Here is a 25,301-nt window from a genome sequence, read left to right on the forward strand (position 1 = left end):
AATGTAATATACACATTTGCAAACATAACCACAACCAAATAACAAATAAAATATAAAAATACGCCACCATAAGGTTGGAAAAAGAAAACTCACACAAGAACAAGTGTAAGAGAACAGGAATATTTTAGGTGAGGCTTGGGGTCTTTTCTTTACTCCTAAAGGTCCAATTCACAATCTAAAATGCAACCAAACGGTCCATTTGCAAAGATATGTGAAATAAATTGGAGTTAGGGGGCTAATTAATTTTATTCAAAGAAAATCACTAGTCATCCAAATGTAACAGGGCTGTGACTGCACAATAATAAATTAACAAACCAGTGGGAACACTTTGAAACGGAGCAAACAAGAAAAACTAAATATTCAAAACAAAACTCAAAGAGCTTCATACTTTCATCTTACACACTTGACTCTAAACACTGCGCTGAACAGAGCTTTGTTTTTCTGCTTTTCCTTAACCTCTGCTAACCTACATCAAAAAAGTGTAGAAGTAATAGTGGGGGGCAGGAAGCGGGTGTGCATGAAATACAGGGCTATCATTTGATCTTTTGTATTATCATAAAGGCAGGAGACAGAATTGACAACATGAGACCCGAGACAAAAACCTTGCTACTATTCTCATACATTGTATCTGTCTTAACAGCCCCTCACAATCATTTAGCTAAATAGCTTGATTGCACTAAAGTTTAAAGCAAAGCCCAAGATGCAACTCCAGCCATAATAAATTCCCATTTAACATGCAGATATAGTCCTGAAAGTCAATATATGAATGAGAATACACTTTCATCCCAATATGTGACATCCATTGAAATCACTAGCACCTCCCTCCACGAGAGAAGCAGTCAAAGATGTGTCCTTCAGTTTCAATTCACATTCTGCATAAGATCCACACAGATAATCCAGAGCTGTTAACGAGCTCAGTCAGAGTGACTAATGTGGCATGTGCGGTGTGTGGATTCAAGGGGTTTCTCAAGCACGCCTCTGAGGACCCGTGCCACACAGCCCCAACAGAATGACAAACCCACTACACCAAAACACCAGTCCCCCAACACAGGTGGTTAGAGGGCTCTACCGACGTCACTTTAACAGGCTGATTTTTAAACACTACGAGCCCCGTTACACTAATAAGGGCCTCAGTTCTGATTCTTTGGGTCAAGCTTTGTGACACAATGGCAATTTTGAAACACAACCTAGTTTAATTCAATAATAACTCTTAGGAGCAGGGATACTGGTCTAAAACCAAGGACAAAAATGAACGGGAAAGAACTCATAACTGTACTATAGTTGCAAAATGGGTGAACTTGCAGTAATCTTTAATCTGCTCTTATGGCGAGTTATTAGGTGTTGGAAGAAAAAACCTTTAAAAGATACTACACAATGAAGCCCCCATTAATATCTCCTCTAAAATGTACTGCCATAAAGAATGGAATTTTCCAATCTCCTCCGAGTACTCCCAAGCCTGTGATACACAATTACATTCGGCATGATACACAAAGCTGAGCTAGCAGAGCTCTATTCTGTGCCGTGTTGTCATTTGTCTGGGCTGCTGCATTTAATATGGCAGTAGTGCCCTTTAACATCCTTACTGTGGCATCTCCTTACCTTTGCCAAGAAGACCCAGGCTCCACAGTGTTCAAGGGGTAGTTTGCTTTTCAATCTCACCGTGGCTAACAGCAGAAGGAATCCCAGAAGAGCACTACAGAAAGCAAAATATGTAAACTCAAACTTCTGATTGATCAAGCTTTCAAACTCCCTATCTATGAAATATATAACACAAGAGAATGCTTTTCTTTTAATATTGCAAACCGTATAACTTCTATAAAAGGGAGAAATAAATACAAATTAACATATGTCTATGCAATAATGATCATCACAGTAATGTTCAACAGGATCACAGATGCCATTCTGAAGTGTACACATTGAGACCCAATATCAAACTTAATTATAAGCATGTAAGTTTGCCAACGCTCTTTCTGTATTTAAATCGCCTGAAACCCCATCCCCTTTTGTCTTGTAAATCATCAATAAGCTTTTTTTTAACACATGAACACTATCCTGGCTATTATATGAAAATGAGAGCAAAAAACTAGACTGAACCAGGCAAAAACATTCTCCTTAATGTGTTTGCCTGGATATAGTCTTATATTTAAAAGAAGGATCACCTGGCACAGCAGCCACTGTGAAACTTGTAAGACAGAAGGAATGGGAACTCCAAGGCACCAAACAGATCACCTGGAATTTGAACAGTAAAGGCAGAAAGGTGTAAATTAAGAGGGTAAGACCGTCCATTTTAAAAACCAGTAGTAAAACTGGAAAGACAATGTTTGTGTCTCACGCTCGCACGCACACAAATTCCTAACATAAACACAACATATACAATGGTATATGGTATATTGTATATGCAATAAAACAAAATGGGTATTACCTGTGGGATGGGCAGCAACGGCTAAGAGCAGCACACTGCATGGGAAAAACAACACTAAGTTCTAGTATATGAATTCAAGTTACCCAATGAACTAAAGCAAATGCTACAGCTTCATATTAAAAATTCACATCCCAGAGACATGAAGACACAGACATGAAGAAAGCAAACATGTTTTATTGCATTTTGAACGAACCATTTATGGATTAAATATAATCTTTTCTCACCTTGATCGTCAACAGTATTACTACTTTATTACTACTTGATTACGTCAGTTTCTAATATGAAATAGCAGTTTCACTTTCATGAAATAGAGCATATAACTTCACAGGGCAGGTAGCTGAACTGCAGTCAGACAAACACTGTTTTACAGAGAGCTCTCTTGCTCACGATGAGCACCCTGTCAAAGTACTCCACACCCTGTCATGTTACAACAGCCAAATGTAACGTAAAGCAGAAGATTTCTAAATCTCCAATAGTTAAAAGTGACAAATTTTAAAAATAGGTTACACGAATGTTGAGAGGAGAGGTGTGTTCAGTTTGATTGTTACTGAAAACAGATGGTAGGCCTCACTATGATTTCTGTAACTCTATGAGACACATGATTACAAGCAGTGCAGAGGCTCAGATCAGAAAGATGGTGGAAAGATTGTGAAGATGTCTTTAAAAATCTCAAATTTAAGGGCTTTTATTAAAGTCAGTACTTTTGGTGATCAGCTATATATCACAAATAGCAGATGCTCTTTTGTTACCTGGAGCTTATACAGAAAGAGAACTGGACCTGTGCAGTAGATTTCAAATAAGGAAATCTGATCAAATGGGACCTGACTGGCTTATACAATATATTGAGCTATTCATCAAAAATGTGCATCTAGTTTGGTCCTCAGAGGCTTTCACAATGTAAAAGCACAGCAAAATGTAAACTGATTTCAAAATCTCAATGGATTTTACTGCTACCTTATTAGATATAGAGGAATAAAATGAAGACATCAAACTTCATTGTGTGGTGAGAAACCTACCACCACAGGGATAATGAAGACCTGATAGATGTTGCATAGTAGCTCACTGCAAATGTGTATCTGCTAATCACCTTTCTGGGATGTCCAGGTTACATCGACCACAGCTGCCTTTTAGTTGTGGAGAATACACAGCAAGCTTACCTGAAAATATAGTTGATGTACTGCTGTTCAAGGTCACTGTGGGAAAGTTTGAAAAAGCAGGCATTACTAAAAATGTTACTTGTTTAAGATTTGCACCATTATTTTTTTTCACGTTTATCTATTTCAAGTCGTGCTGCTCTGAGAAATTTATAATGCAGCCATTTCTGAGCTGTCTCCATGTTCCAACAGCGCTTTAATAGTCATACGCTGAATGTATTGCATTAGCAGAGCAGATAGAGAAGTCAGTTTCCCTAGACTGTAATGCAGTATGTCCCACTGAGATTGCAGCACAATGCAGCTGAAGACTCTCACTGACATAGACGCATTAAAGTGTGAGCCCAGTGTGGCAGTATGTATCAGAGATTTAATTTTGGTTTATTCTCTGTTCCTTTCAAAGCTCTACAATATGGTTAGGGCAATATGTTCTGCCGCATTCTCCAGATGATTAATATACATTTAAATAAAATAGTATTAAGGAAAATGAAACGGCTACTGTTAAATAATACACTGCTGAACCGGGGATTGGGAAGATGTATCATTCTGTAATTTTAAACAGCACAATCCACACTGGAGATTCCCAGAAAAAAAACCTGAGAGTGCATTGCATTGTCATTAAACTTTCTTTAATAAAATAAAGTTAACTGCGTGCTGTTAAATTGTATTTCTGAAGGTAAGCATGGTAGAATGTGCCTGGATATAAAACAATCTGGATCTCCATTCACTAGAGTCTTTAAATACAAGAACAATTAAAAAAACAAATTCCCTTGTGGTATGTGAATGAAACAATTAGTTAATCCCATTTATAGAAGAATATCTGATTGAAAAACATACAAGAGGACATTACAGAAAGGCATTAAGAGCTCAAAAGGGAATTGTAAATCATAATTTTTCAATCAGTAAGCTAGCTGTATGCTCTACCAGGATTTCAGTCTGTATTCACTGCCACTGCTGTAATACAAAGATGTGCTGGATCATGTTCACTTACAGTGAAAGATTAGGAACCAAGAAAAGGACAGCCAGGGACAGTTACATAATTGAAAGAACTCAATCCGCACAGACCCCGTAAGATGCACCTGCCACACAGCATTAAAATTTTCCCAGAGTGGAGTCAGATTGCATCAACTGACAGAAAAGTTAAGCATGCAATAAATAAATAAATAAATAAATAATGACAAGCTGCTTGAATATCACAATACTAACTATCTGGAGAAGAGTAAAATTCCTCCTCTTTTATATAATGTTTTGACTGTATGTATACACCATGCATATGAATTTAGACCCCGAAACAACTATCTTTTTTTTTTTTTTTTTTTTTAAGGGGGCAAATTTGAATATGTGTTTCAGGATTGCCATTAAATAATGCAATAATGCAACCTGAGTTACAATAATGTACAATTAGCTGAAAAGAAAAAACAAAAACTAATCATTTTTAAATTACATAAAGTATTGGCAACTGGTGGGTGGTTTTGATTTGGTATCAGGCCTTTGTGTTTCTCTGTTCTACGTTATACATATACTGGTACACTAGATCATATATATAAAATTCCTCAATATAAAGGTCTACTTCTGATAGGACTGTAGCATCTGCTACAGGTAGCCAAATGACTCGTCTGCCACATGAACAGCTGGTGCCCCTGATATAACCTTTCACAGAGAGGGGGTAAGCGTCAGTGGACAGGGGTCAGCATGGGCACCCTGACTGGTCTGCAGCCCCATACGCAACAAACTGGGATGCACTGTGTGTTCTGACACCTTTCTATCAGAACCAGCATTCACTTTTTCTGCAATTTGAGCTACAGTAGCTCGTCTGTTGGATCGGATCACACGGGCCAGCCTTCGCTCCCCACGTGCATCAATGAGCCTTGGCCGCCCATGACCCTGTCGCCGGTTCACCGCTTTTCCTTCCTTGGGCCACTTTTGATAGGTACTGACCACTGCAAACTGGGAACACCCCACAAGAACTGCAGTTTTGGAGATGCTCCGACCCAGTTGTCTAGCCATCACAATTTGTCAAAGTTGCTCAGATCCTTACGCTTGCCCATTTTTCCTGCTTCTAACACATCAACTTTGAGGACAAAATGTTCACTTGCTGCCTAATATATCCGACCCACTGACAGGTGCCATGATAACGAGATTATCAGTGTTATTCACTTCACCTGTCAGTGGTCATAATGTTATGGCTGATCGCTGTAATATATATACACATATACATTACACTAATGTAATATACACTCACCTAAAGGATTATTAGGAACACCATACTAATACTGTGTTTGACCCCCTTTTGCCTTCAGAACTGCCTTAATTCTACGTGGCATTGATTCAACAAGGTGCTGAAAGCATTCTTTAGAAATGTTGGCCCATATTGATAGGATAGCATCTTGCAGTTGATGGAGATTTGTGGGATGCACATCCAGGGCACGAAGCTCCCGTTCCACCACATCCCAAACATGCTCTATTGGGTTGAGATCTGGTGACTGTGGGGGCCAGTTTAGTACAGTGAACTCATTGTCATGTTCAAGAAACCAATTTGAAATGATTCGACCTTTGTGACATGGTGCATTATCCTGCTGGAAGTAGCCATCAGAGGATGGGTACATGGTGGTCATAAAGGGATGGACATGGTCAGAAACAATGCTCAGGTAGGCCGTGGCATTTAAACGATGCCCAATTGGCACTAAGGGGCCTAAAGTGTGCCAAGAAAACATCCCCCACACCATTACACCACCACCACCAGCCTGCACAGTGGTAACAAGGCATGATGGATCCATGTTCTCATTCTGTTTACGCCAAATTCTGACTCTACCATCTGAATGTCAACAGAAATCGAGACTCATCAGACCAGGCAACATTTTTCCAGTCTTCAACTGTCCAATTTTGGTGAGCTTGTGCAAATTGTAGCCTCTTTTTCCTATTTGTAGTGGAGATGAGTGGTACCCAGTGGGGTCTTCTGCTGTTGTAGCCCATCCGCCTCAAGGTTGTACGTGTTGTGGCTTCACAAATGCTTTGCTGCATACCTCGGTTGTAACGAGTGGTTATTTCAGTCAAAGTTGCTCTTCTATCAGCTTGAATCAGTCGGCCCATTCTCCTCTGACCTCTAGCATCAACAAGGCATTTTCGCCCACAGGACTGCCGCATACTGGATGTTTTTCCCTTTTCACACCATTCTTTGTAAACCCTAGAAATGGTTGTGCGTGAAAATCCCAGTAACTGAGCAGATTGTGAAATACTCAGACCGGCCCGTCTGGCACCAACAACCATGCCACGCTCAAAATTGCTTAAATCACCTTTCTTTCCCATTCAGACATTCAGTTTGGAGTTCAGGAGATTGTCTTGACCAGGACCACACCCCTAAATGCATTGAAGCAACTGCCATGTGATTGGTTGGTTAGATAATTGCATTAATGAGAAATTGAACAGGTGTTCCTAATAATCCTTTAGGTGAGTGTATATACACATACAGTGAGGGAAAAAAGTATTTGATCCCCTGCTGAGTTTGTACGTTTGCCCACTGACAAAGAAATGATCAGTCTATAATTTTAATGGTAGGTGTATTTTAACAGTGAGAGACAGAATAACAACAAAAAAATCCAGAAAAACGCGTTTCTAAAAAGTTATAAATTGATTTGCATGTTAATGAGGGAAATAAGTTTTTGATCCCCTATCAATCAGCAAGATTTCTGGCTCCCAGGTGTCTTTTATACAGGTAACGAGCTGAGATTAGGAGCTCTCTCTTAAAGGGACTGCTCCTAATCTCAGCTCGTTACCTGTATAAAAGACACCTGTCCACAGAAGCAATTAATCAATCAGATTCCAAAATCTCCACCATGGCCAAGACCAAAGAGCTGTCCAAGGATGTCAGGGACAAGATTGTAGACCTACACAAGGCTGGAATGGGCTACAAGACCATCGCCAAGCAGCTTGGTGAGAAGGTGACAACAGTTGGTGCGATTATTCGCAAATGGAAGAAACACAAAATAACTGTCAGTCTCCCTCGGTCTGGGGCTCCATGCAAGATCTCACCTCGTGGAGTTTCAATGATCATGAGAACGGTGAGGAATCAGCCCAGAACTACACAGGAGGATCTTGTTAATGATCTCAAGACAGCTGGGACCATAGTCATCAAGAAAACAATTGGTAACACACTATGCCGTGAAGGGCTGAAATCCTGCAGCGCCCGCAAGGTCCCCCTGCTCAAGAAAGCACATGTACCGCCCGTCTGAAGTTTGCCAGTGAACATCTGAATGATTCAGAGGAGAACTGGGTGAAAGTGTTGTGGTCAGATGAGACCAAAATCAAGCTCTTTGGCATCAACTCAACTCGCTGTGTTTGGAGGAGGAGGAGTGACCCCAAGAACACCATCCCCACCATCAAACATGGAGGTGGAAACATTATGCTTTGGGGGTGTTTTTCTGCTAAGGGGACAGGACAACTGCACCGCATCAAAGGATGATGGACGGGGCCATGTACCATCAAATCTTGGGTGAAAACCTCCTTCCCTCAGCCAGGGCATTGAAAATGGGTCGTGGATGGGTATTCCAGCATGACAATGACCCAAAACACACAGCAAAGGCAACAAAGGACTGGCTCAAGAAGAAGCACATTAAGGTCCTGGAGTGGCCTAGCCAGTCTCCAGACCTTAATCCCACAGAAAATCTGTGGAGGGGGCTGAAGGTTCGAGTTGCCAAACGTCAGCCTCGAAACCTTAATGACTTGGAGAGGATCTGCAAAGAGGAGTGGGACAAAATCCCTCCTGAGATGTGTGCAAACCTGGTGGCCAACTACAAGAAACGTCTGACCTCTGTGATTGCCAACAAGGGTTTTGCCACCAAGTACTAAGTCGAAGGGGTCAAATACTTATTTCCCTCATTAACATGCAAATCAATTTATAACTTTTTAGAAACGTGTTTTTCTGGATTTTTTTGTTGTTATTCTGTCTCTCACTGTTAAAATACACCTACCATTAAAATTATAGACTGATCATTTCTTTGTCAGTGGGCAAACGTACAAAATCAGCAGGGGATCAAATTATTTTTTCCCTCACTGTATGTCAACCGGTTATTCTAGTCATAGCGATTTTCAGTTTGATCTAATGCTGGCATTTCAGCTCAACCCACTTTTCAGTTGGGACTCATCTACTCCCCAGTTCATGTCTCACACAGCAACTGCCACTGACTAGATCATGCCATGCAGTGGCATCCGCACCACGTGTGGCATAAAGAAGTGTGGCCACGTGCATTTTAGGAAACCACAGAACTAGAGTAGTGCCTGTTTACACTTTCAATCTCTGTGCTCCTAAGAGGCTCTTACAGATAAATACAATTAAATACAATAAATTACAGATTAACAAGAAACACAGACTAGCAATACACTGTGGAGGAGTGATTATGGCGCAGGGTCATGGGTTCAATCTCAGGAGGGGGACACTAAAGTTGTACCCTTGAGCAAGGTACTTCACCTAGATTGCTTGCAGTTTAAAAAACCCAGCAGTATAAATGTATCCTTGTATGTAAACATAATAAGAACTCCCTGATCTGACAGCAGCAAAAGTCTGTGACATCACTTTAGGTGTCCCAAAAAGATGTTCAAGGGGAGTCTAAAAACATTGAGAAGATAACTTATCGACAATACACATTTCCAAAACTCTGATAACAAAATATATTGTTAGAAAATGTCTGCTAATAACCCAGTTAAGAGATTATCTTCTCCCTTGACCACAATGTATACCAAAATAACACAAAAATAATACCTTAATAATGTGGATTTTTGAAGCTTCTGAAATACTTTGTATCCACCTGAAACACAGAAATCACAGCAGTCAGAAATAATGGTGTTGCAATTCTAACTCAATTTTAAGGTGTTTAAATGAATCCTGTATTGATGCTTCTTGAAGAATTTACCAAATACTGTTCAAACTTTTTTTGGGGGGTAAATTATTCAAACATTTAATTGTTTGCATTTCTAGATTGTGTAGGGAGGCAACATATGAAACCTACTATACGTTCTTTTTACTTTACTTTACATACCATTTTGTATTATGTTCTCTGTTTTTAAATATCAAACAGTAGTGTTTACAAATTCTTAAATCAAATTTGTAAATGTAAATTTTTACTGGCATTTAAAAACACATATTTTATGAAAAGCATTAATTACAACTATATATATCTCACCTACACAGCAGAAATGGATTACTGCCCAGAAGTAACCACCAGGATCAAACTGAAACAAATAATAAAATATACAAGTAAGGGGGTTTGGCTCCATCAAGTGGCTTTACTCCACATTAGTATTGACCATTTAATTTTGCATTTTGATTTTTTTAATGCTGTAAACAGCTTTCTCCATTGGTTTGACAGTGATAACATATCTATTTATTTGACATTCTCTAGTATGTTGAAGACAACAGTAATTTTAGCTTTTCAAGCATTACAAAAGGCTAATCCACAAAGAGGACATACTGGCTTGATCTTTAGTAAACAGAAACCTTTCATGCTCAGTATGACAGCAGCTACCTTGTATTTTTTTTTTTTGTTGACATTTTAGAAAGCGTAAGTATAGAGCTAATTAGAGGACTGCTCTTGAAGTGTCCTCTGCCTTTCAGAATGCTGACCATTAATAATTAATGTAAAATCCTTAAAAAGTATATCACATTTACAGTGTAAGTGTTTAACTCTCCAGCTTACAGCCAGATGTGTGACTGAAATATGTAGAATGGGAGTTTATATTTTACTAAACACTTTTTTATTGTGTTGCTTACCAAAAACATAAATGTATCCACTAAAAAGTCTCCAATTCATAGCAAACCTTGTGCTGTAAACACTTACACAGCTTACCATGGACTACACTGACCAAAGGAATGAAAAACATCTCTACTATACTAATTTTCTTTCTTAAACAGAATGCCAGTCAACTTTGGCTGACTCCACTATTCTCCACCATTAGTCTGCTCTACTAAAGAATTTCTGCCTTTCAGATACACAGGCCTCCTTAAGCCGATTGGGATTTTTTGTGATTTATTTCAATTCTGAAGAATGTGCTAACAGATACAAAATATGCTAAATCAAATAAATTAATCTTTCCAAAAAGGAATCAGATAACACTATAAGAAACAATATTAGTAGTGTTTTTCTTATTATTATTATTTTCTATATTAAAACAAGTAATCACAATCTGGAAAGAATCTTAGACTCAAGTTGCATCAGGGTTTTCTCATAGAATATGCTTTTATGTGAAAGATAGTAATGGATAGTCATTATAATTAATCTCCAAGGTTACTCAACTATTATTCTCTTCCAGGCTTCCATTTTAACAGAACCTTGTTTAAGGCAACATTAAAAAACCATCAATGACCCATCTTCTAGATTACTAACTATAGTTACAAAATCTCATATAACATCATATACACATTAAAAATGTAGTCCCTATAAAATTGATAATATTTATGGTTTATGAACATTTATTTATACCTGAATTTATAAAACACTTAATCTGTTTGTATATAGAAACAGGTGTTTTACAATTTCAACATTATGGCAATATAAAAATCATATAGTTCAACTGTTTTCAAAACATTTTTTGGAAGTATTCCTGAGAAGAAGAAACTTGTATACCACATATGCATACATATATATAGCTTGAGCTTTTGAATAGTAAATCTCTCTCTCTCTCTCTCTCTCTCTCTCTCTCTCTCTCTCTCATATATATATATATATATATATATATATATATATATATATATATATATATTTATATATAATTAAGCCTTGGTAGAAAACAGCAGAGGTACATAAAGAAGTTGATCTATATAATCAGAAATGATTTATTACTAAACACTACCCTCTGCTGGTGCAACTTGAATAATAAAAGTCTGTACATCTTCAGAGCAGTGTAGTCTTAGCATAAATACTATACATTTCCAGATGGTTTCACAGTCCTTGATTAGCACTGCAGGTGCAGATTATTATAAAGATTGCACCACCCCAGGTAAATAAATGCACTCATATTTTTAAACAACAGACACTAAATTTAGACAGCAGTAACTGAATATTATATTGCATTTTCTATAATTTACAGTTTTTGTACTACGTTTATATTATTCTTGCAAATTTATTTTTTATATATTAAGCTCTTAAGAGATGTAGAGATGAGACCATGACAACCAAACATCTCTGAGAAGAAGGCTATAACCTTCTGGGTGCTATACTAATTGCACACGCAGGGGGGCTGTGTAAATACATTATCATCTCACCTGGGGGTCATGGAGAGGAAGGCATGCAGCAGCTGTGAGCAGCATAGACACACTATAAAAAAATAAAACAGTGTGTGCAAGTCACTTACTACTTGTTAATAAATTAGGAATGTATTTAATGGCACGAAAGTAAAAAAGTAAAAGTAAAAAGGGAATAAAGAAGACAACGAAGGGCACAATGGTTACATACAAGAACTCAACTTTAAACAGTAGAAGAGCGGACAGATTCAGAGACACCAGACATCAGTCTCCAAACATAATTTATTTAATGGCAATCAAACGGGCAGGACAGGCCAGAACAAAAGTGATATTTAGAGAGTATTAAGAACCAGATCCAATACAAGTCTCTGTTAACCAAAAAAGCAAATGCAACAGAATAACATAAGGTCCCATGAAATAAACATTAAAAAGCATACCTGACTACTTTTTTCAGAGATGTACGCTATATAAAGGAAAGAAAATATAAGTGAAAAGATGTATTTTTATCTTCTACAATCTCATGAGAAAAATAACATCTGATCAATAATAATTAAAAAAATGAAACACTAAACAACGGTGACTCTTTAAAATGACTGCAGAAATTTGTTAAGTGCTCTACCTGCAAAGAATTGTCTATAAAATGTCTTTCTAAATCATTCAAAATGTAAAAACAATATCCTCACATACCTCTCTGTGTGTCAGCTTCTGAATGATGAAAGCCACAGTCTCTGATGCATTATGAAGGGTGAAGAAGACTGGAATTGGCTTGAAAACATAGGGTGAACTCAAAATGTTACTTTATGAATTAAGATTATAAAAAGGGGTAAGAATACATTTATAAATGTATGCACATCAATTCAAGGTATTAGAGAAAATCTTATTTAATATGTCATATATAAGAGGTAAATACCTACTCTAACAGTGTAGGTATAATGTTATCTGATATCAAAATCAGATTAGCTCAGTATTATAAATATTAATATTATTATTATTTCAGGATCTGACCTTGATATACCATTATACACTTGTATATCAATAACACAAGTCCAAATCTAAGTGGATCAATAATATATTTACTTTTATTCACATATTGATATATATATTTTTTATATACATGAGATATATGCAATGTAAGAATAACTTTCACTCACCAATCGTGACAGACCTCTGGAGCCTGCATAGATGGTACCGACAAAGAGCATTGAGCCAGGGAGCCAGGAAAGAGCTGCAGACCTGTGAACACACGTACGTTTTAATAAGACAACTGCACAGATTTGGACTATTAAAGTACATATCATCCGAAATATATATACACTACAAGACAACTAGTTTAAAATCAACTGCAGACTCAGAAAAAGCAACTTTACAACACCTGCAATTTTTTTAAATCCTGAAAATCAATTCTGCAGAGTCCATTCTGGCCATGTTTCCTTTGAAAATGCTCTTTGGTTTTGCGTGGACATCTATGCAACCTTCTCCATGGAGAGCAGGTTGGAGGACGTACCATCAGTTCATTATGACCCATTACCTGGAAACGCTGCTGATCTCAACCCATCCCAGCCTTCCAGAGAGTAAGAGCAGAAAGCCCCCAATTAAAGTTTGCCACCTTGACAAAACATAAACAGGTCTTATTAACAACTTTTTTCTAGAAAGAGATGAAATGAAAGTGAGATGTCTGTTCTTATCTGCTTATGGCCAAGCAAATAAATGTGTTAGCTGTAAATAAACCTTTATCAGGTTTCCCCAGTCCTGGAGGGCAAACAGTGTCTTCAGGTTTTCATTCTGAGGGATATTTACAACAACCAGAAATAAACATGCTGGGTATATTAATGTAACCTGGTAGGAAGTAGTAATTGTAAGCAAATTACTAATTTAAGAATAGTTGGTAATGCCTGAAGGGAAGGAGGATAAACAATATTGAGATTAAAACACAGAAAACAGAGTACTTACCCCTGGAATAGGGTGGGATAGGTGAATTTCAACACAGACAGGACATACTGGAGAAAGAAAATAAAAATAACTGAAATTTAGAGGATTCATTTATTTTAATCACTTAAAACTGACATTTTCAATAGGCACTTGATCCATTACTGTACATGTTAAAATGGGATTTGTGAACAATGTGGGGAGATATATAAAATAAACAAACTAATTTTATTTATTTATTTATTTATTTATTAGCAGATGCCGTTGTCCAAAATATAAGAGCAATACAAGGTGCAATAATACATTTAACAAATTCAGAATTTACACAAGTGTAAATGAGATGTACAGTAAACAATAAGGTCTTGCATCGTAGAAGTGCAGACAGCTCATGGATTAATGAGTTTATTAGATGGGTCCACAGACCTGGATTAGCACCAGTCTTGGACTACTGTACCAAAAATAACTTTGGGTCATCTAAGACTAGTGCTACTGTGACTGTGTGAAAACAGCCCTAGTATAGGTCACACGATCAAGCAAAATAGTAATTCAATTTCTCTTTCATCGGGCTCACAATTTGTTGCTGTCACTCCAGAATTATGCATGCTGGTGAACAATATTAATCTTCTTATAAATATGTAAAATAATCTGTCTCAAGAGCTATTCTACAAAGTCACTCACAAAGTAACCTCCAGCACTATTTTGCACAGGGATGCAATTTGAACATTTCCAGATCTCTGATCATGATCCAGATCTAGGACTTCATATTCAGATGTTTTGATTCTGGACTGTGAAAATACATGTTGCAATGGTATTAGTATATTGTTTCGGTGGGTGGTCTTTTTAAGAGTCTCTATTTAGAAAGACTCCTGTACACCAGCAAAGTAAAGGGGAAATCAAAAAAGCTAAATATGTCTACTACACAGTTGTACCCATTCCAAATGAAGGAGGGTTATACTTATACTGAGTGGAAATTGAAATTAAAATCGGGGGCAACAGAGTAAAATGTGTATTCCTTTATTTACTAAGTTACATAATGTTGCTGCAACGTCACAGTCTCGACCAATTGAACTGTCCATCGTCAAACATATCATCACTGAAGCTACAAAACCAGGAAGTCAGGGCAAGAAAAATCAAAAATGAACTTCTTCACAACAGGAAGTGCAGAAGTATTGCCAGTCATCAATGGTAACATTTTCGTTAATGCAATACTGATAAGTCAGTGACATACAGTAGATTTGTAACCCTCGCAGGAGCAACGAAAAAAAGAAAGTCTTACCTTGTTTGTAAAATAGGACACCAAATAAAAGCAGCAAAAGCTGAGACCGAGAGCAGGACTCTTCAGTGGCATTTATTTAACAAGGCGCACTGCTTCCTTCTCACGTTATGAGGGGGTGTTTGTGTGATTTTTGCATTGCATCTGCACTAGCTGCCCTTCACTTCAGCAGCTTGCAGCCATGACAGACACGTTGCTGTGTGATTGAAGCCATCCGATTGGCTCAGCTCCTGGAGATGTCTTCTTAAAGAGACAGGCATCTTTTTCCAAATAAAGCACAGGTTTTGAAATGTAATGTTTTCTTTATTATTATTATTATTATTATTATTATTATTATTATTATTATATAATATGTGATCATCAATACTACTGGTTTGAACGAAATAAAAAAATACTGTGTTGATGTCAGGTTTTAGTTCTGAGGAAAAACATATCTGTGATTTTCATTAGATCTAAGTGTGCACTTTCTTAATTGAAGTAATTCCCCGGTTGGACAAACCAAATAAGAGGTACCAGTGCATGATGGATTGGACTCGGCAAATCTGAGCTCCCCTTGGTTAATGGTTGCATTTCTATTCAAAATCCGAATTTCTAATCCACATTAATCGCTTTCCTTAAGACTTTTAGGACTGCTGATGCGGAGGAAATGTCTGTTTGGGGCAGAAAAGTGACCATAATCAGACAATTTGAAAGGACACTCCAATCTTAAAGTGCATTTATTAATGTATGTATGTAATACATTACTTGAAGACTAAAATTACATATATGTATATAAAAGCTTTACTGTTCAATTTCAACATATTAGCATGTCAGTGGAGCAGCTTTAGGAAGTCTTGATGGGCTTTCTGAACAAATGGGGTTTTGGGTCAGCAGTACTTTCTTTAAATTCACATTGTTCTTGACAATAGTATAGTCCATTTCCACCAAGAAGTTACTGGACAGATCCAAAAGTTCTAAAGCCTCCATGTGACTTAGAGAAAGCTCAGCTGGCCAGTGACTTATTTTACAACAGCACAGATTTATCTCCCGCACTGTATGCAGGCCCAGGAGCATGGGTGTCTTGGAGAAGTCATTTCTGTCCAGATGCAAGTATTCCAGTTTATTGTTATGTTGAAAGACATCCCTAGGCAGTGTAGCTATACTGTTACTTGACAAATCTAGCACTGTAAGTTGGTATAGACCTTCTAGGAAGCGATCCGGAAGCACTGATAAAGAATTATTAGACAGTGTTAGTTTAACCAGGTGAGGGACATCGGTAAAGGGAACTGGTGGTAAAACTGAAATTGTATTCCCGGACAGATACAGATATTTTAGGCTACTCAAACCTCTGATGGCTGGTAATACTGACTGTGACAGTCTATTGTTGTTGAGGATCAAATCAGTCAAATTCTGTTGGTTGTCTAAAAGACCTGTAGGAAAATGCGTTAGGTCGTTATTAGACAAATCCAGTATCTGAAGTTTATTAATTAATTTAAATATATTTGTTGGAATGCTTGATAGTCCATTACCAGATAAAATCAGAGTGTTTAAGTTGTCAAGTCCTTCAAACGTATTGTCGTGTAACTCTAAGATATTGTCTGAAAGGTCAAGGTAAGAAAGGCTTTGAAGTTTTCTGAGAATATCATTAGGAAGCTTCTTCAGGTGATTATTTGCAAAGCTGAGCCAGACCATCTTCAAGGGTGTCTGAAGAAAACCAGCAGGGATTGCCTGCAGTCCATTTTCAGAGAAATCCAACGAGAGGAGGTTATCAAGACTCTGCAGAGTGTCATTCTGAGGGGAAATGTTATTCTTGGATAAACCCAGAAAGGTAAGATTCTTTAGATTTGTAAAAGTCCCTGAATTAATTGTGGTTAGTTGGTTATTGGACAAAAACAAGGTTTCTGTTTTAGGTGCGATATCCTGTGGAACTGCTTTAAGGTTGGCACTCCTGCAGTCTGTCAGTGACGAGAAACAGACACATTTTGAAGGACATCCATCTCCTGATACTCCCATCAATATAGAGAGAAGAAATGTAAATGTATTGGCCATACCTTTTTTCATTCTAAAGGTGGAAGGAAATACAAATATTCAGTTATTAACAAATACAAATCTGGCCAAAAGTATTTAAAGGGAAAGAATACATTATTTTTTTTATTCAAAAGCATTGTTCTCCATGAAAACTATTTTTCCTGAACTACATTAGTGTACCTGTACTATTATAAACACATTTTAAATACATATTTGCTGTTTTTAACAGGCGTTTGCTGATAAAACACAGGCACAATTTAGAAATAAAGAAGAGGAAACAGACATGGTGTGGTTTGCAGTACCTCATAAATTTGATGAGTCAGAGTTCAAGGTTCAGTAAATCTTTGTTTCATGCTTAACAAGGTAAAATATGGCCTCCCTAAACTTAGTATAATTTCTTCAACCAATGGAGAATGTATGTTCTATAAAAAAGCCCAAATTAAATCATACAAGACAACATTTAATTAACACATTATTAAACTAAAACAAATTAATATAGTGATAACAGAATAATTGTTTACATATTGTATAAAATCAAAAGTAGAATTTTATAGTAACTATAATGATATATAATCCAGGGAGTAAAATTCTGTATATTTAGATCTCTGTAGATCTCTGAAGCTGGATAAATGGCTTGCCCATAGTTTTAGATCAGCCAGGAGCTAATGCTGAGCTAGTCGACCCATTCCCAATACAGTGTAAATGAAGATTACTCTGCTGTCCCATTTCAGACTTCAGAATATGTTGCCGTTCTGTGACCATGTACAAAGATGGTAAATAAACATGAAAACCACTAGCACTTTTAAGAAGATACATAAATGCCATACTCACATGCAGCTATCTTTCGTCTTTCTCTCAAAAAAGCATCACAGTGGCATTTTTTTATATACTGCCCAGCACTAAGCACATCAGTGTTTGTTTATACAGTTCCAGGAACGTAAGTATTTTTTTCATGGTCATTGGTATTACAACATACAATAGTTTTATCTGTGTTAACTTTTGCATACAAAGTTGCCCAATCTCTGTTTTTTTTTTTTTTAACAGACCTTAAATTCTTGGTCTACAAACAAACACTTGCTGTGTAATATACACTACCAGTCAAAAGTTTTAGAACACCTACATTTTTCCAGTTTCTATTGAAATGTACGCAGTTTAATGTCTCAATGTATTCTTTCTACAATGGAAATCAAATATTGTTCGCAATGTTCTTCACGACACTGTTGCAGAAGTTCCCACAAATGTGTTGCACTTGTAGGTTGCTTTTTCTTTCACCCTTCTGTCCAGTTCATACCATGTTTTGGGTCATTATCTTGCTTGCTGTAGGATGAACCCCTGATTAACTAGGCGTATACCAGAGGGTATTGCATGGCCCTGCAAATTGCTGTGGTAGCCATTTTGGTTCAGGGTGTCACTCACTCTGTGCAAGTCGCTGACTCTGGATCCAGCAAAAGAGCCCCAGACCATCACCTCCTCCATGGTTAACAGATGGTATCACACACTTTGACCAGTGTTAAGCTGTGCTTGAAACTGTGGTCGTGTATGCCGCCTCTCACGCAAGCTGTTGACTCTCAGAAACTTGTCTTTTGGTTCTGTTGTGGCTTTGGACCTCTTCCTGTCAGAGTTTCCTTCACTTTCCAAGTGCCTTTTGATGGTGTAGGAAACTGTACTTAAAAACTGTGCTTAAATTTCAATAAAAACTAGAGAAATGGGGGTGTTCTAAAACGTTTGACTGGTAGTGTATCACTTATTATAAATGGAACACAACATCAATTAATTAACTATTTGTATAGGAATAATTAAATTACTTACCATAGTTACAACCTTATGAAAAGAAAGTTATGGGCAAGAACATAAGATAGGAAACTCCTCAGACATATTGTGTTAATTTGGTTTAAATACCGGTTATTTTTATCACATGCAGTTGTGGTCTAAAGATTTGAAGACCCATCATTCGAAAAAGATTGCTGATTCTTTTAATTTAATAAATATTGTTAAAGTATTTTAATTCTTATTTTGAATAAGTGAATTATAATAGTTTGATATACTGAAGCAAAGTGTAGTGTTGTTATATAATTGACAGGGTGTGTTAAGTTGTGACTGTCACTATGCATTTAGGGCAGTAACTCAAGTTGTAGCCAGCATTTATTTATTTCAAAGCAGCTCAAAAGAATGCGCTGTCGCTTTAAGAGAGCGATTTCCGTGTTTGGTTCTGTGTGACCCTCTCGGACACGGTAGCAGAGACACTTCCCAGCACATTCAGCCATTTAACTCCGCCGTATCGGTGGTTCCTGCTTTTTCTGCTGGTATTATTTGCCTATTTTGGCAGAAGAACCTTATTTTTTAATCTTTATTTTTTTGCCAATTGCTGTGGTATATATTTTTGTATAGTGTTTATTATTTCGATTCTGTAAAGAGTCATATTATTTTATAACATTTGTTTACAAGCTCTCTATCTGGAGAGCTCTAAACTTGCCCAGACTTGTCATTGATCGTGCTGACTACAGTCAAGCGAGTATTTATTATTAACTATTTATTTATTTGTGAAACAAGTACGCACTTCGTCGATTGTGAACATGGATCAAATTGGAATCACTGCCGAAGAAAACGAGACTGGCTCCGTATGGAAAACCAAGGTTTGTGAATTTGTTTGTTATTTAAATGTCTTTTGTAGGAAACGTGTGGCCTAGTGCAGGACAGGACCTCTTACGTCACTGCTGCTGCTGTTGTTGTTTTTTCCACTAACATGGTGACAAGTGTCCTGTGTCTGAAAAACTGTGGAAAATGAGATTGTCATCACAAAAAACACGGAAAAGTGTCGGGAGATTATTAAAATATGAATACTGCTTATTAGCTATATATTTGTAGAAATGAATAGGTCTATATATATTATCCATATTCAGTTGTCATTAACAGTAGATTTATTCATTTAATTTATTTAAATCTGTTGTATATTTGAATTGTTAAAGAAGATTAAAAAAAATGGAGTAGATTTGCTTTAGGCCTAACCGCTTTCTAAATGTAGAAACGGTTACGTCATACTGAAACCAAACTGAGATGAGGAAAGTCCATATGAGTCATAGGTAGTCACTGGTGACTCCCTTTATTCAAGTGGATTAGCATTAGCTATACTGTTTGTGTTGATGATAATAATTAATGGAGAAATTCACTCCAAAGGAGACTCTGATCTTCAATTGAGTCCCTTAACTAATCCCTCACTGTTGCCCCTGTAGAGCCCATGGGGCGCCCCTAAAGCAGTGGTGACCCCCTGCTCCCTGACAGAGGTGATGAGTGAGCAGCTGGCCGTCCAGCTTGATGAGGAGCTGTCCGCTTTCCCTATCTGTCCTGAGTAAGTGATACATAATATTAGAAGTGTAAAGGATTAACATTTCACACTGAAACATGTGCGGAGACTCTGTGTTTCCCTCTCTTTCTAGTAAGCAAGCAACAAAAAAAATACTTAACAATGAAAGTCCAGTCATTACAAATTGATATATTAATGTGTATATGTACAAGTACATTTTCCGACTTACTGTATATATTTTTTTATAACGGCATATTTATTTCACTTGACATTGTAGTGTTAACGAGCCCCTGATCACTGGAGATAATATTGACACATCCAGCGATCTGAAGCTGGCTCAGATGCTGCAGATGGAGTTTGACAGGGAGTTCGACACACAGCTGCGCCGTGAGGAGAAGAAATTCAATGGGGACAGCAAGGGTAATTCCAGTTGGTCTTCTGTTCTTGTTAACGCAGTGGCGTTTCTGAACAGCCGGCTGACTGCAGGTTTGTGTTTCTTCTCGGCTGCAGTGTCCATTTCCTTTGAGAACTACCGGATGGTACATCCCTATGACGACACCGACAGCTCGGAAGATGAAGTCGATTGGCAGGACACGCGTCATGATCCCTACGGGCCTGGTAAATTTAATCTTTGTTGCAAACTTTTCCTTACACTTTTATCTGATAACCTTTTTTTATATGTGCTTAATCTTATACTTTAAATTGCAGCTGAGCTTACTTAATGGAACCATTTATGAACTTGGTAATGAATAGCATGTTCTTCAGCATGTGATCAAAGCCAGCAACTCAGATCACCAACAAAATGTTAATGTATGCTGTATTATAGTCTTTGTGAGTTCTTTGACCTGTGTAATATTTGCTCTTTCAGATAAGCCCACGACCAACCCAAGAAAGGGTTTTGCAGGCAAGGGCAAGAACATCACCACAAAGCACGACGAGGTGGTGTGCGGCAGGAAGAACACGGCACGCATGGAAAATGTAAGCAAATGCTGTCAAGAGGAATACTGTCAATCTAAGGACTTGACATTTTAGGATATTAAATTCAACTTCAGTATTAATGCTCTAGTAGACTGCACTGCTATTTATCTGTTTGTTTATTAATTTGGGGAAGATGTACAGATTGCAGGTGACAGTTTTAAAGATGATGTGCTGGTGTTTCTTTTGTTGTTTGTAATAAAACCATATTTCATTATAATATCAGGAAAATATTTAGTCTATTATATTTTCCCGTTGTAAAGCTGAGCTTCCTTAAATGCGCAGTTCTCGACTTTTGTCTTTGAACCCCACAAGGTAAAACAAGTTGAACCTGCTGTGCTTCACAGGCAACATACATTTACCCCTGAATTGTCAGCCCTTAAAATGGCACACATTTTGCTTTTCAGTTTGCACCTGAAGTCCAGGTCGGAGATGGAATTGGCATGGACCTCAAGCTGTCTAACCAGGTGTTCAATGCCTTAAAGCAGCACTGCTACTCTGAGCAGCGCCGTAGTGCCCGGCTACATGAGAAGAAGGAGCACTCCACTGCGGTAAGTGTGGTTAAAAAAATAAAATAATACAAAAGTCATGGCATGTCAATCTTAATATTGATGTTATTACTACATAGTGTCTTCTTTTCTACTGGCTCTCACTGATCATCTGATTGGTTAATAGGAACAAGCAGTGGATCCCAAGACCCGCTTGCTGATGTATAAGATGGTGAATGCGGGGATCCTGGAAAATATCCACGGCTGCATCAGCACAGGGAAAGAGTCTGTGGTTTTCCATGGCAAAGGAGGAAGGTGAGATTGAAGCACGTTTTTTCACGTCTGTGTTTAAATAAGTAATTCAGCTCTTTACATTGTCTTATATAAATCTTTTTTATGTTTTGAAGTATGGAGGACAAAACTGTCCCAGAGGAATGTGCTTTAAAAGTGTACAAGACTACTCTGAATGAATTCAAGAACCGGGACAAATATATCAAAGATGATTATCGATTCAAGGAGCGTTTCAGCAAGCTGAACCCGCGGAAAATCATCCGAATGTGGGCTGAGAAGGAAATGCACAATCTTGCTAGGTAAATCAAAATTACAGAAAATATTATCCTAAATGAACTAAAAGATAGCTTAATTTATGCAGTCATGTAATAAGTTTTAATCTGAGGTGTTCAATCATTTCATTTAATGTTTTATACCTTTATGCTTTCTTTGCCTTATTTTTCTGGAATGCTCTACATAGATTTCTGAACTAATACAATGGCATTTCTCTTTACAGAATGCAAAAGGCAGGTATTCCTTGCCCTGAAGTTATTATTCTTAAGAAGCACATTTTGGTCATGTCCTTCATTGGAGAGAACCAAGTCCCTGCACCAAAGCTGAAGGAGATGAGGCTGAGCAGTGAGGACATGAAAGGGGCCTATTTCCAGGTGCTACATGTAAGTGGCCGATCTGTAATGTCCTCGGATGGTTTATTTATGCATTTAAAGCCCAATATTTCATAGATCTGAATGATGATATTAAAGGATATAACACAAATTGAATTTTTTCTTAAAAATTTGGAACAATTGTAATCTGAAGTTATTTTATACAAGACAGATAATTTATCTTTAGTAAGCAAGCCTGTTTTTGATCATTCCTGTCTTTTCAGATGATGCAACAGTTGTATCAAGAATGTAACCTTGTTCACGCTGACCTGAGTGAATACAACATGCTGTGGCACGATGGGAAGGTATGGATACTGTTTGTACTACAGAGATGTTTACCTGCTGCCTCTTGATTGTGTTGAACTGTCTGATGACAGTTTGATTACACGGTCTAATGTCATGTGTTGTGCTTCAGGTCTGGCTGATTGATGTGAGCCAGTCTGTGGAGCCCACTCACCCCCATGGGCTGGAGTTCCTCTTCAGGGACTGCAGAAATGTGTCCACTGTAAGTTACTTTCTGTGATTAATACACATGATATTCGCCTCCTTTTCCCTTCATGGCAGCAATAATGTATTTGCATCTGATTCACAGTTCTTCCAGAAAGCTGGAGTGTCCGAAGCAATGAATGTTTATGACCTTTTCAACGCTGTATCTGGACTGGAAGTCAAGGCAGATAGTGAGGCTGAATTTATTGCACAGGTGAGAGTACAGAGTCTGTAAACATTTTAATAGGTTTCAAATGTGTCTCCACCCTGGTCTCCAAAATGGATACTGGTCCAAATACAGGCATCCAACCATTTTACATTTTCCAAACAAGAGAGAGTACATTGACGTATGTGGAGACCTTAGCTTCCCTTTCCATATATGTGTTATTAACTGTCTATATATAAACACTGTGCAGAAGTTCCTTGCTTCTTGGGAAGATGATATGGGATCTGCTTGTGCAATTTCAATATTTAGAACATTTCCTTTCAGTGTTATTTAAGTACAATAATTAAATCATAATTTAAACAAAGCTTGATTATTTTTCTTCTGTTGAGTTATGCTCTCTGAAATAAGTGTCTTTGTTCCCCTAGTATTCATTATTTATTTTTTAATAATGTTACTTTCATCTTTGTTAGAATTCAAGTGGGGTGATTTTACTAATGCTTTGTCTCTGTAATACAGATTGAACTTCTGGAGAAGATGAATGAAGACCATGTGCAAAAGCATGGGAAAAAAGCTCCCTCTTACTCAGATGATGGGGGTCCTCCAATAATAAATGATGATTAGTGATTACATAACAAGAAAACAAACTATCAAATGTAAAGAATATTGTTTGGTGCTTTTCGTGTATGGGCTGAACAACACAATGTAACCACCACTGGTCAGTAATCTGTATGAGAGGAAGTGACAGTAATGGGGTGGAGATGAATAGCCATTGTCAGGCAGCTTTGATTGGTGAAAAAGGGCTAAAAACAGAGCTGTTTGAATCTTGCTGTCTCTAAATCCCATGTTATTGCAGTCGTAGGAAGCAAAAAGTGATGTTTAAGGTGTCTAATGGGCTTTTAATTACTCGCTCTATTCAAAGTTTACCTATTTATTACAATAAGGTATTTAATCGCAATTTGGAAAACCAGCTTAGATGCCTTACTATAAAGTATTTGTAAACCAACTCATGGTTCTTCATTGTGGTTTCTAAGGAACTGGTCTCTATCTGCCTTTTTAAATAACTTATTGTTTTGATGATTTGAAACGGATAGTAGTGATGCTTGTTTGTAATCATTTCACGTAACTGATTTTTAAAAATCCAAGTTAAAAAAAGAAAACGAAAACCCTGTGCTGAACCATTAAATTATCAGGAATACTACAGTGCATGTAAATTACATGAATATTAAAAAGTGTGAAACATATAACAATCATCGCTGTTTAAAACAGTAGGCAGTTCACTAGATTTATTCCTAGTATGCACTGAAACCCTCGTCACCATTGTTGAGATCTGTGGGAAATGTGTCCCATCACACTGTCAGTGCTTGTGAATTGTCCTGGGTGATGAAGTTAAAGAAAAATAAATAAATACATTTCCTTGATTGTATGATTGATTTATTCTTAAACTTACACAGTAACATATCCGGAAATAGTTGATGTTTTATCAGGATACTCGCTGAAATAGAGGCAAGAGGAATGGAACTGAAGTTTATTGTATTAATTTAATTTCATCATCTTCATATCCTGTCTTTTCCAAATTAATATGTAATGCATATGGAACTGAATCATATTTTAGTTTTATAATTCTATAGCCAATCAGGATTGAAGATTTACAGCCATTGGAGCAGATGGTTTTATTAAAATATAATTATATAACATCCAGTACTTGTCAGTCATTCCTATGACTAATCCTCGCTTTTTTGTGCTGCACAGTGATTCCCCATAGCTGAGTGGGGAGAATTAAGCTTTCAATAAAAATCTTGTCAGATGTATTGTGAGATACACTCTATCTTTGGATTGTGAGTAGCGCTTAAAATTTTACTCTGCACTGTCACTGTGTTTGGTTACTCCATGTAGTTACAGGAAGTATGAGGGTAAATTCATTCCCATCCCTGTTTTCTG

At 37.3% G+C, this 25,301-nt stretch overlaps 3 protein-coding genes across 6 annotated transcripts in view; 1 reads left to right on the top strand and 2 right to left on the bottom strand.

Annotated features, from left to right (window-relative positions):
• The window catches only part of slc35d4 (solute carrier family 35 member D4), a 28,121-nt gene extending 12,938 nt beyond the window's left edge, over window positions 1–15,183 (bottom strand). For 2 of the 4 annotated variants that reach the window (XM_066719454.1, XM_066719463.1), the window contains exons 1-13: window positions 15,009–15,183; window positions 13,757–13,803; window positions 13,335–13,412; window positions 12,958–13,039; window positions 12,494–12,571; window positions 12,244–12,269; window positions 11,828–11,879; window positions 9,750–9,798; window positions 9,329–9,374; window positions 3,580–3,615; window positions 2,423–2,457; window positions 2,160–2,229; window positions 1,600–1,693 (exon numbers count right to left, since the gene is read on the bottom strand). In XM_066719454.1, coding sequence (XP_066575551.1) covers window positions 1,600–1,693; window positions 2,160–2,229; window positions 2,423–2,457; window positions 3,580–3,615; window positions 9,329–9,374; window positions 9,750–9,798; window positions 11,828–11,879; window positions 12,244–12,269; window positions 12,494–12,571; window positions 12,958–13,039; window positions 13,335–13,412; window positions 13,757–13,803; window positions 15,009–15,080 — 765 coding nt within the window. In that variant the 5' untranslated portion in view covers window positions 15,081–15,183. The other 2 variants (XM_066719469.1, XM_066719478.1) reach the window with 2 other exon arrangements.
• Window positions 15,184–15,806: 623 nt separating this feature from the next.
• Window positions 15,807–18,084, bottom strand: LOC136712335 (leucine-rich repeat-containing protein 15-like). Its single transcript, XM_066688856.1, has 2 exons — window positions 17,844–18,084; window positions 15,807–17,046 (listed from the first exon to the last, which is right to left on the bottom strand). Exon 2 carries the CDS (start codon window positions 17,043–17,045, stop codon window positions 15,807–15,809), a length of 1,239 nt encoding a protein of 412 aa, XP_066544953.1. The 5' UTR covers window position 17,046; window positions 17,844–18,084.
• A 1,173-nt stretch (window positions 18,085–19,257) lies between these two features.
• riok3 (RIO kinase 3 (yeast)) lies at window positions 19,258–24,776 on the top strand. Its single transcript, XM_066719440.1, has 13 exons — window positions 19,258–19,645; window positions 20,243–20,358; window positions 20,591–20,733; window positions 20,824–20,931; window positions 21,182–21,291; window positions 21,696–21,839; window positions 21,964–22,091; window positions 22,184–22,366; window positions 22,564–22,723; window positions 22,936–23,016; window positions 23,127–23,216; window positions 23,304–23,411; window positions 23,880–24,776. The coding sequence occupies exons 1-13, from the start codon at window positions 19,586–19,588 to the stop codon at window positions 23,982–23,984; spliced, it is 1,536 nt and encodes a 511-aa protein (XP_066575537.1). The 5' UTR covers window positions 19,258–19,585; the 3' UTR covers window positions 23,985–24,776.
• The last annotated feature ends 525 nt before the right edge of the window (window positions 24,777–25,301 follow it).

Source organism: Amia ocellicauda, chromosome 2, assembly GCF_036373705.1.
Source record: "Amia ocellicauda isolate fAmiCal2 chromosome 2, fAmiCal2.hap1, whole genome shotgun sequence".
Classification (NCBI taxonomy): Eukaryota; Metazoa; Chordata; class Actinopteri; order Amiiformes; family Amiidae; genus Amia; species Amia ocellicauda.

Coding starts and splice junctions, on each gene's coding strand:
- LOC136712335 (XM_066688856.1), bottom strand. CDS start 17,045: ATGAAAAAAGGTATGGCCAATACATTTACATTTCTTCTCTCTATATTG.
- riok3 (XM_066719440.1), top strand. CDS start 19,586: ATGGATCAAATTGGAATCACTGCCGAAGAAAACGAGACTGGCTCCGTA. Junction 22,367..22,563: donor GAAATGCACAATCTTGCTAG/GTAAATCAAAAT, acceptor TTCTCTTTACAG/AATGCAAAAGGCAGGTATTC. Junction 22,724..22,935: donor CCTATTTCCAGGTGCTACAT/GTAAGTGGCCGA, acceptor CTGTCTTTTCAG/ATGATGCAACAGTTGTATCA.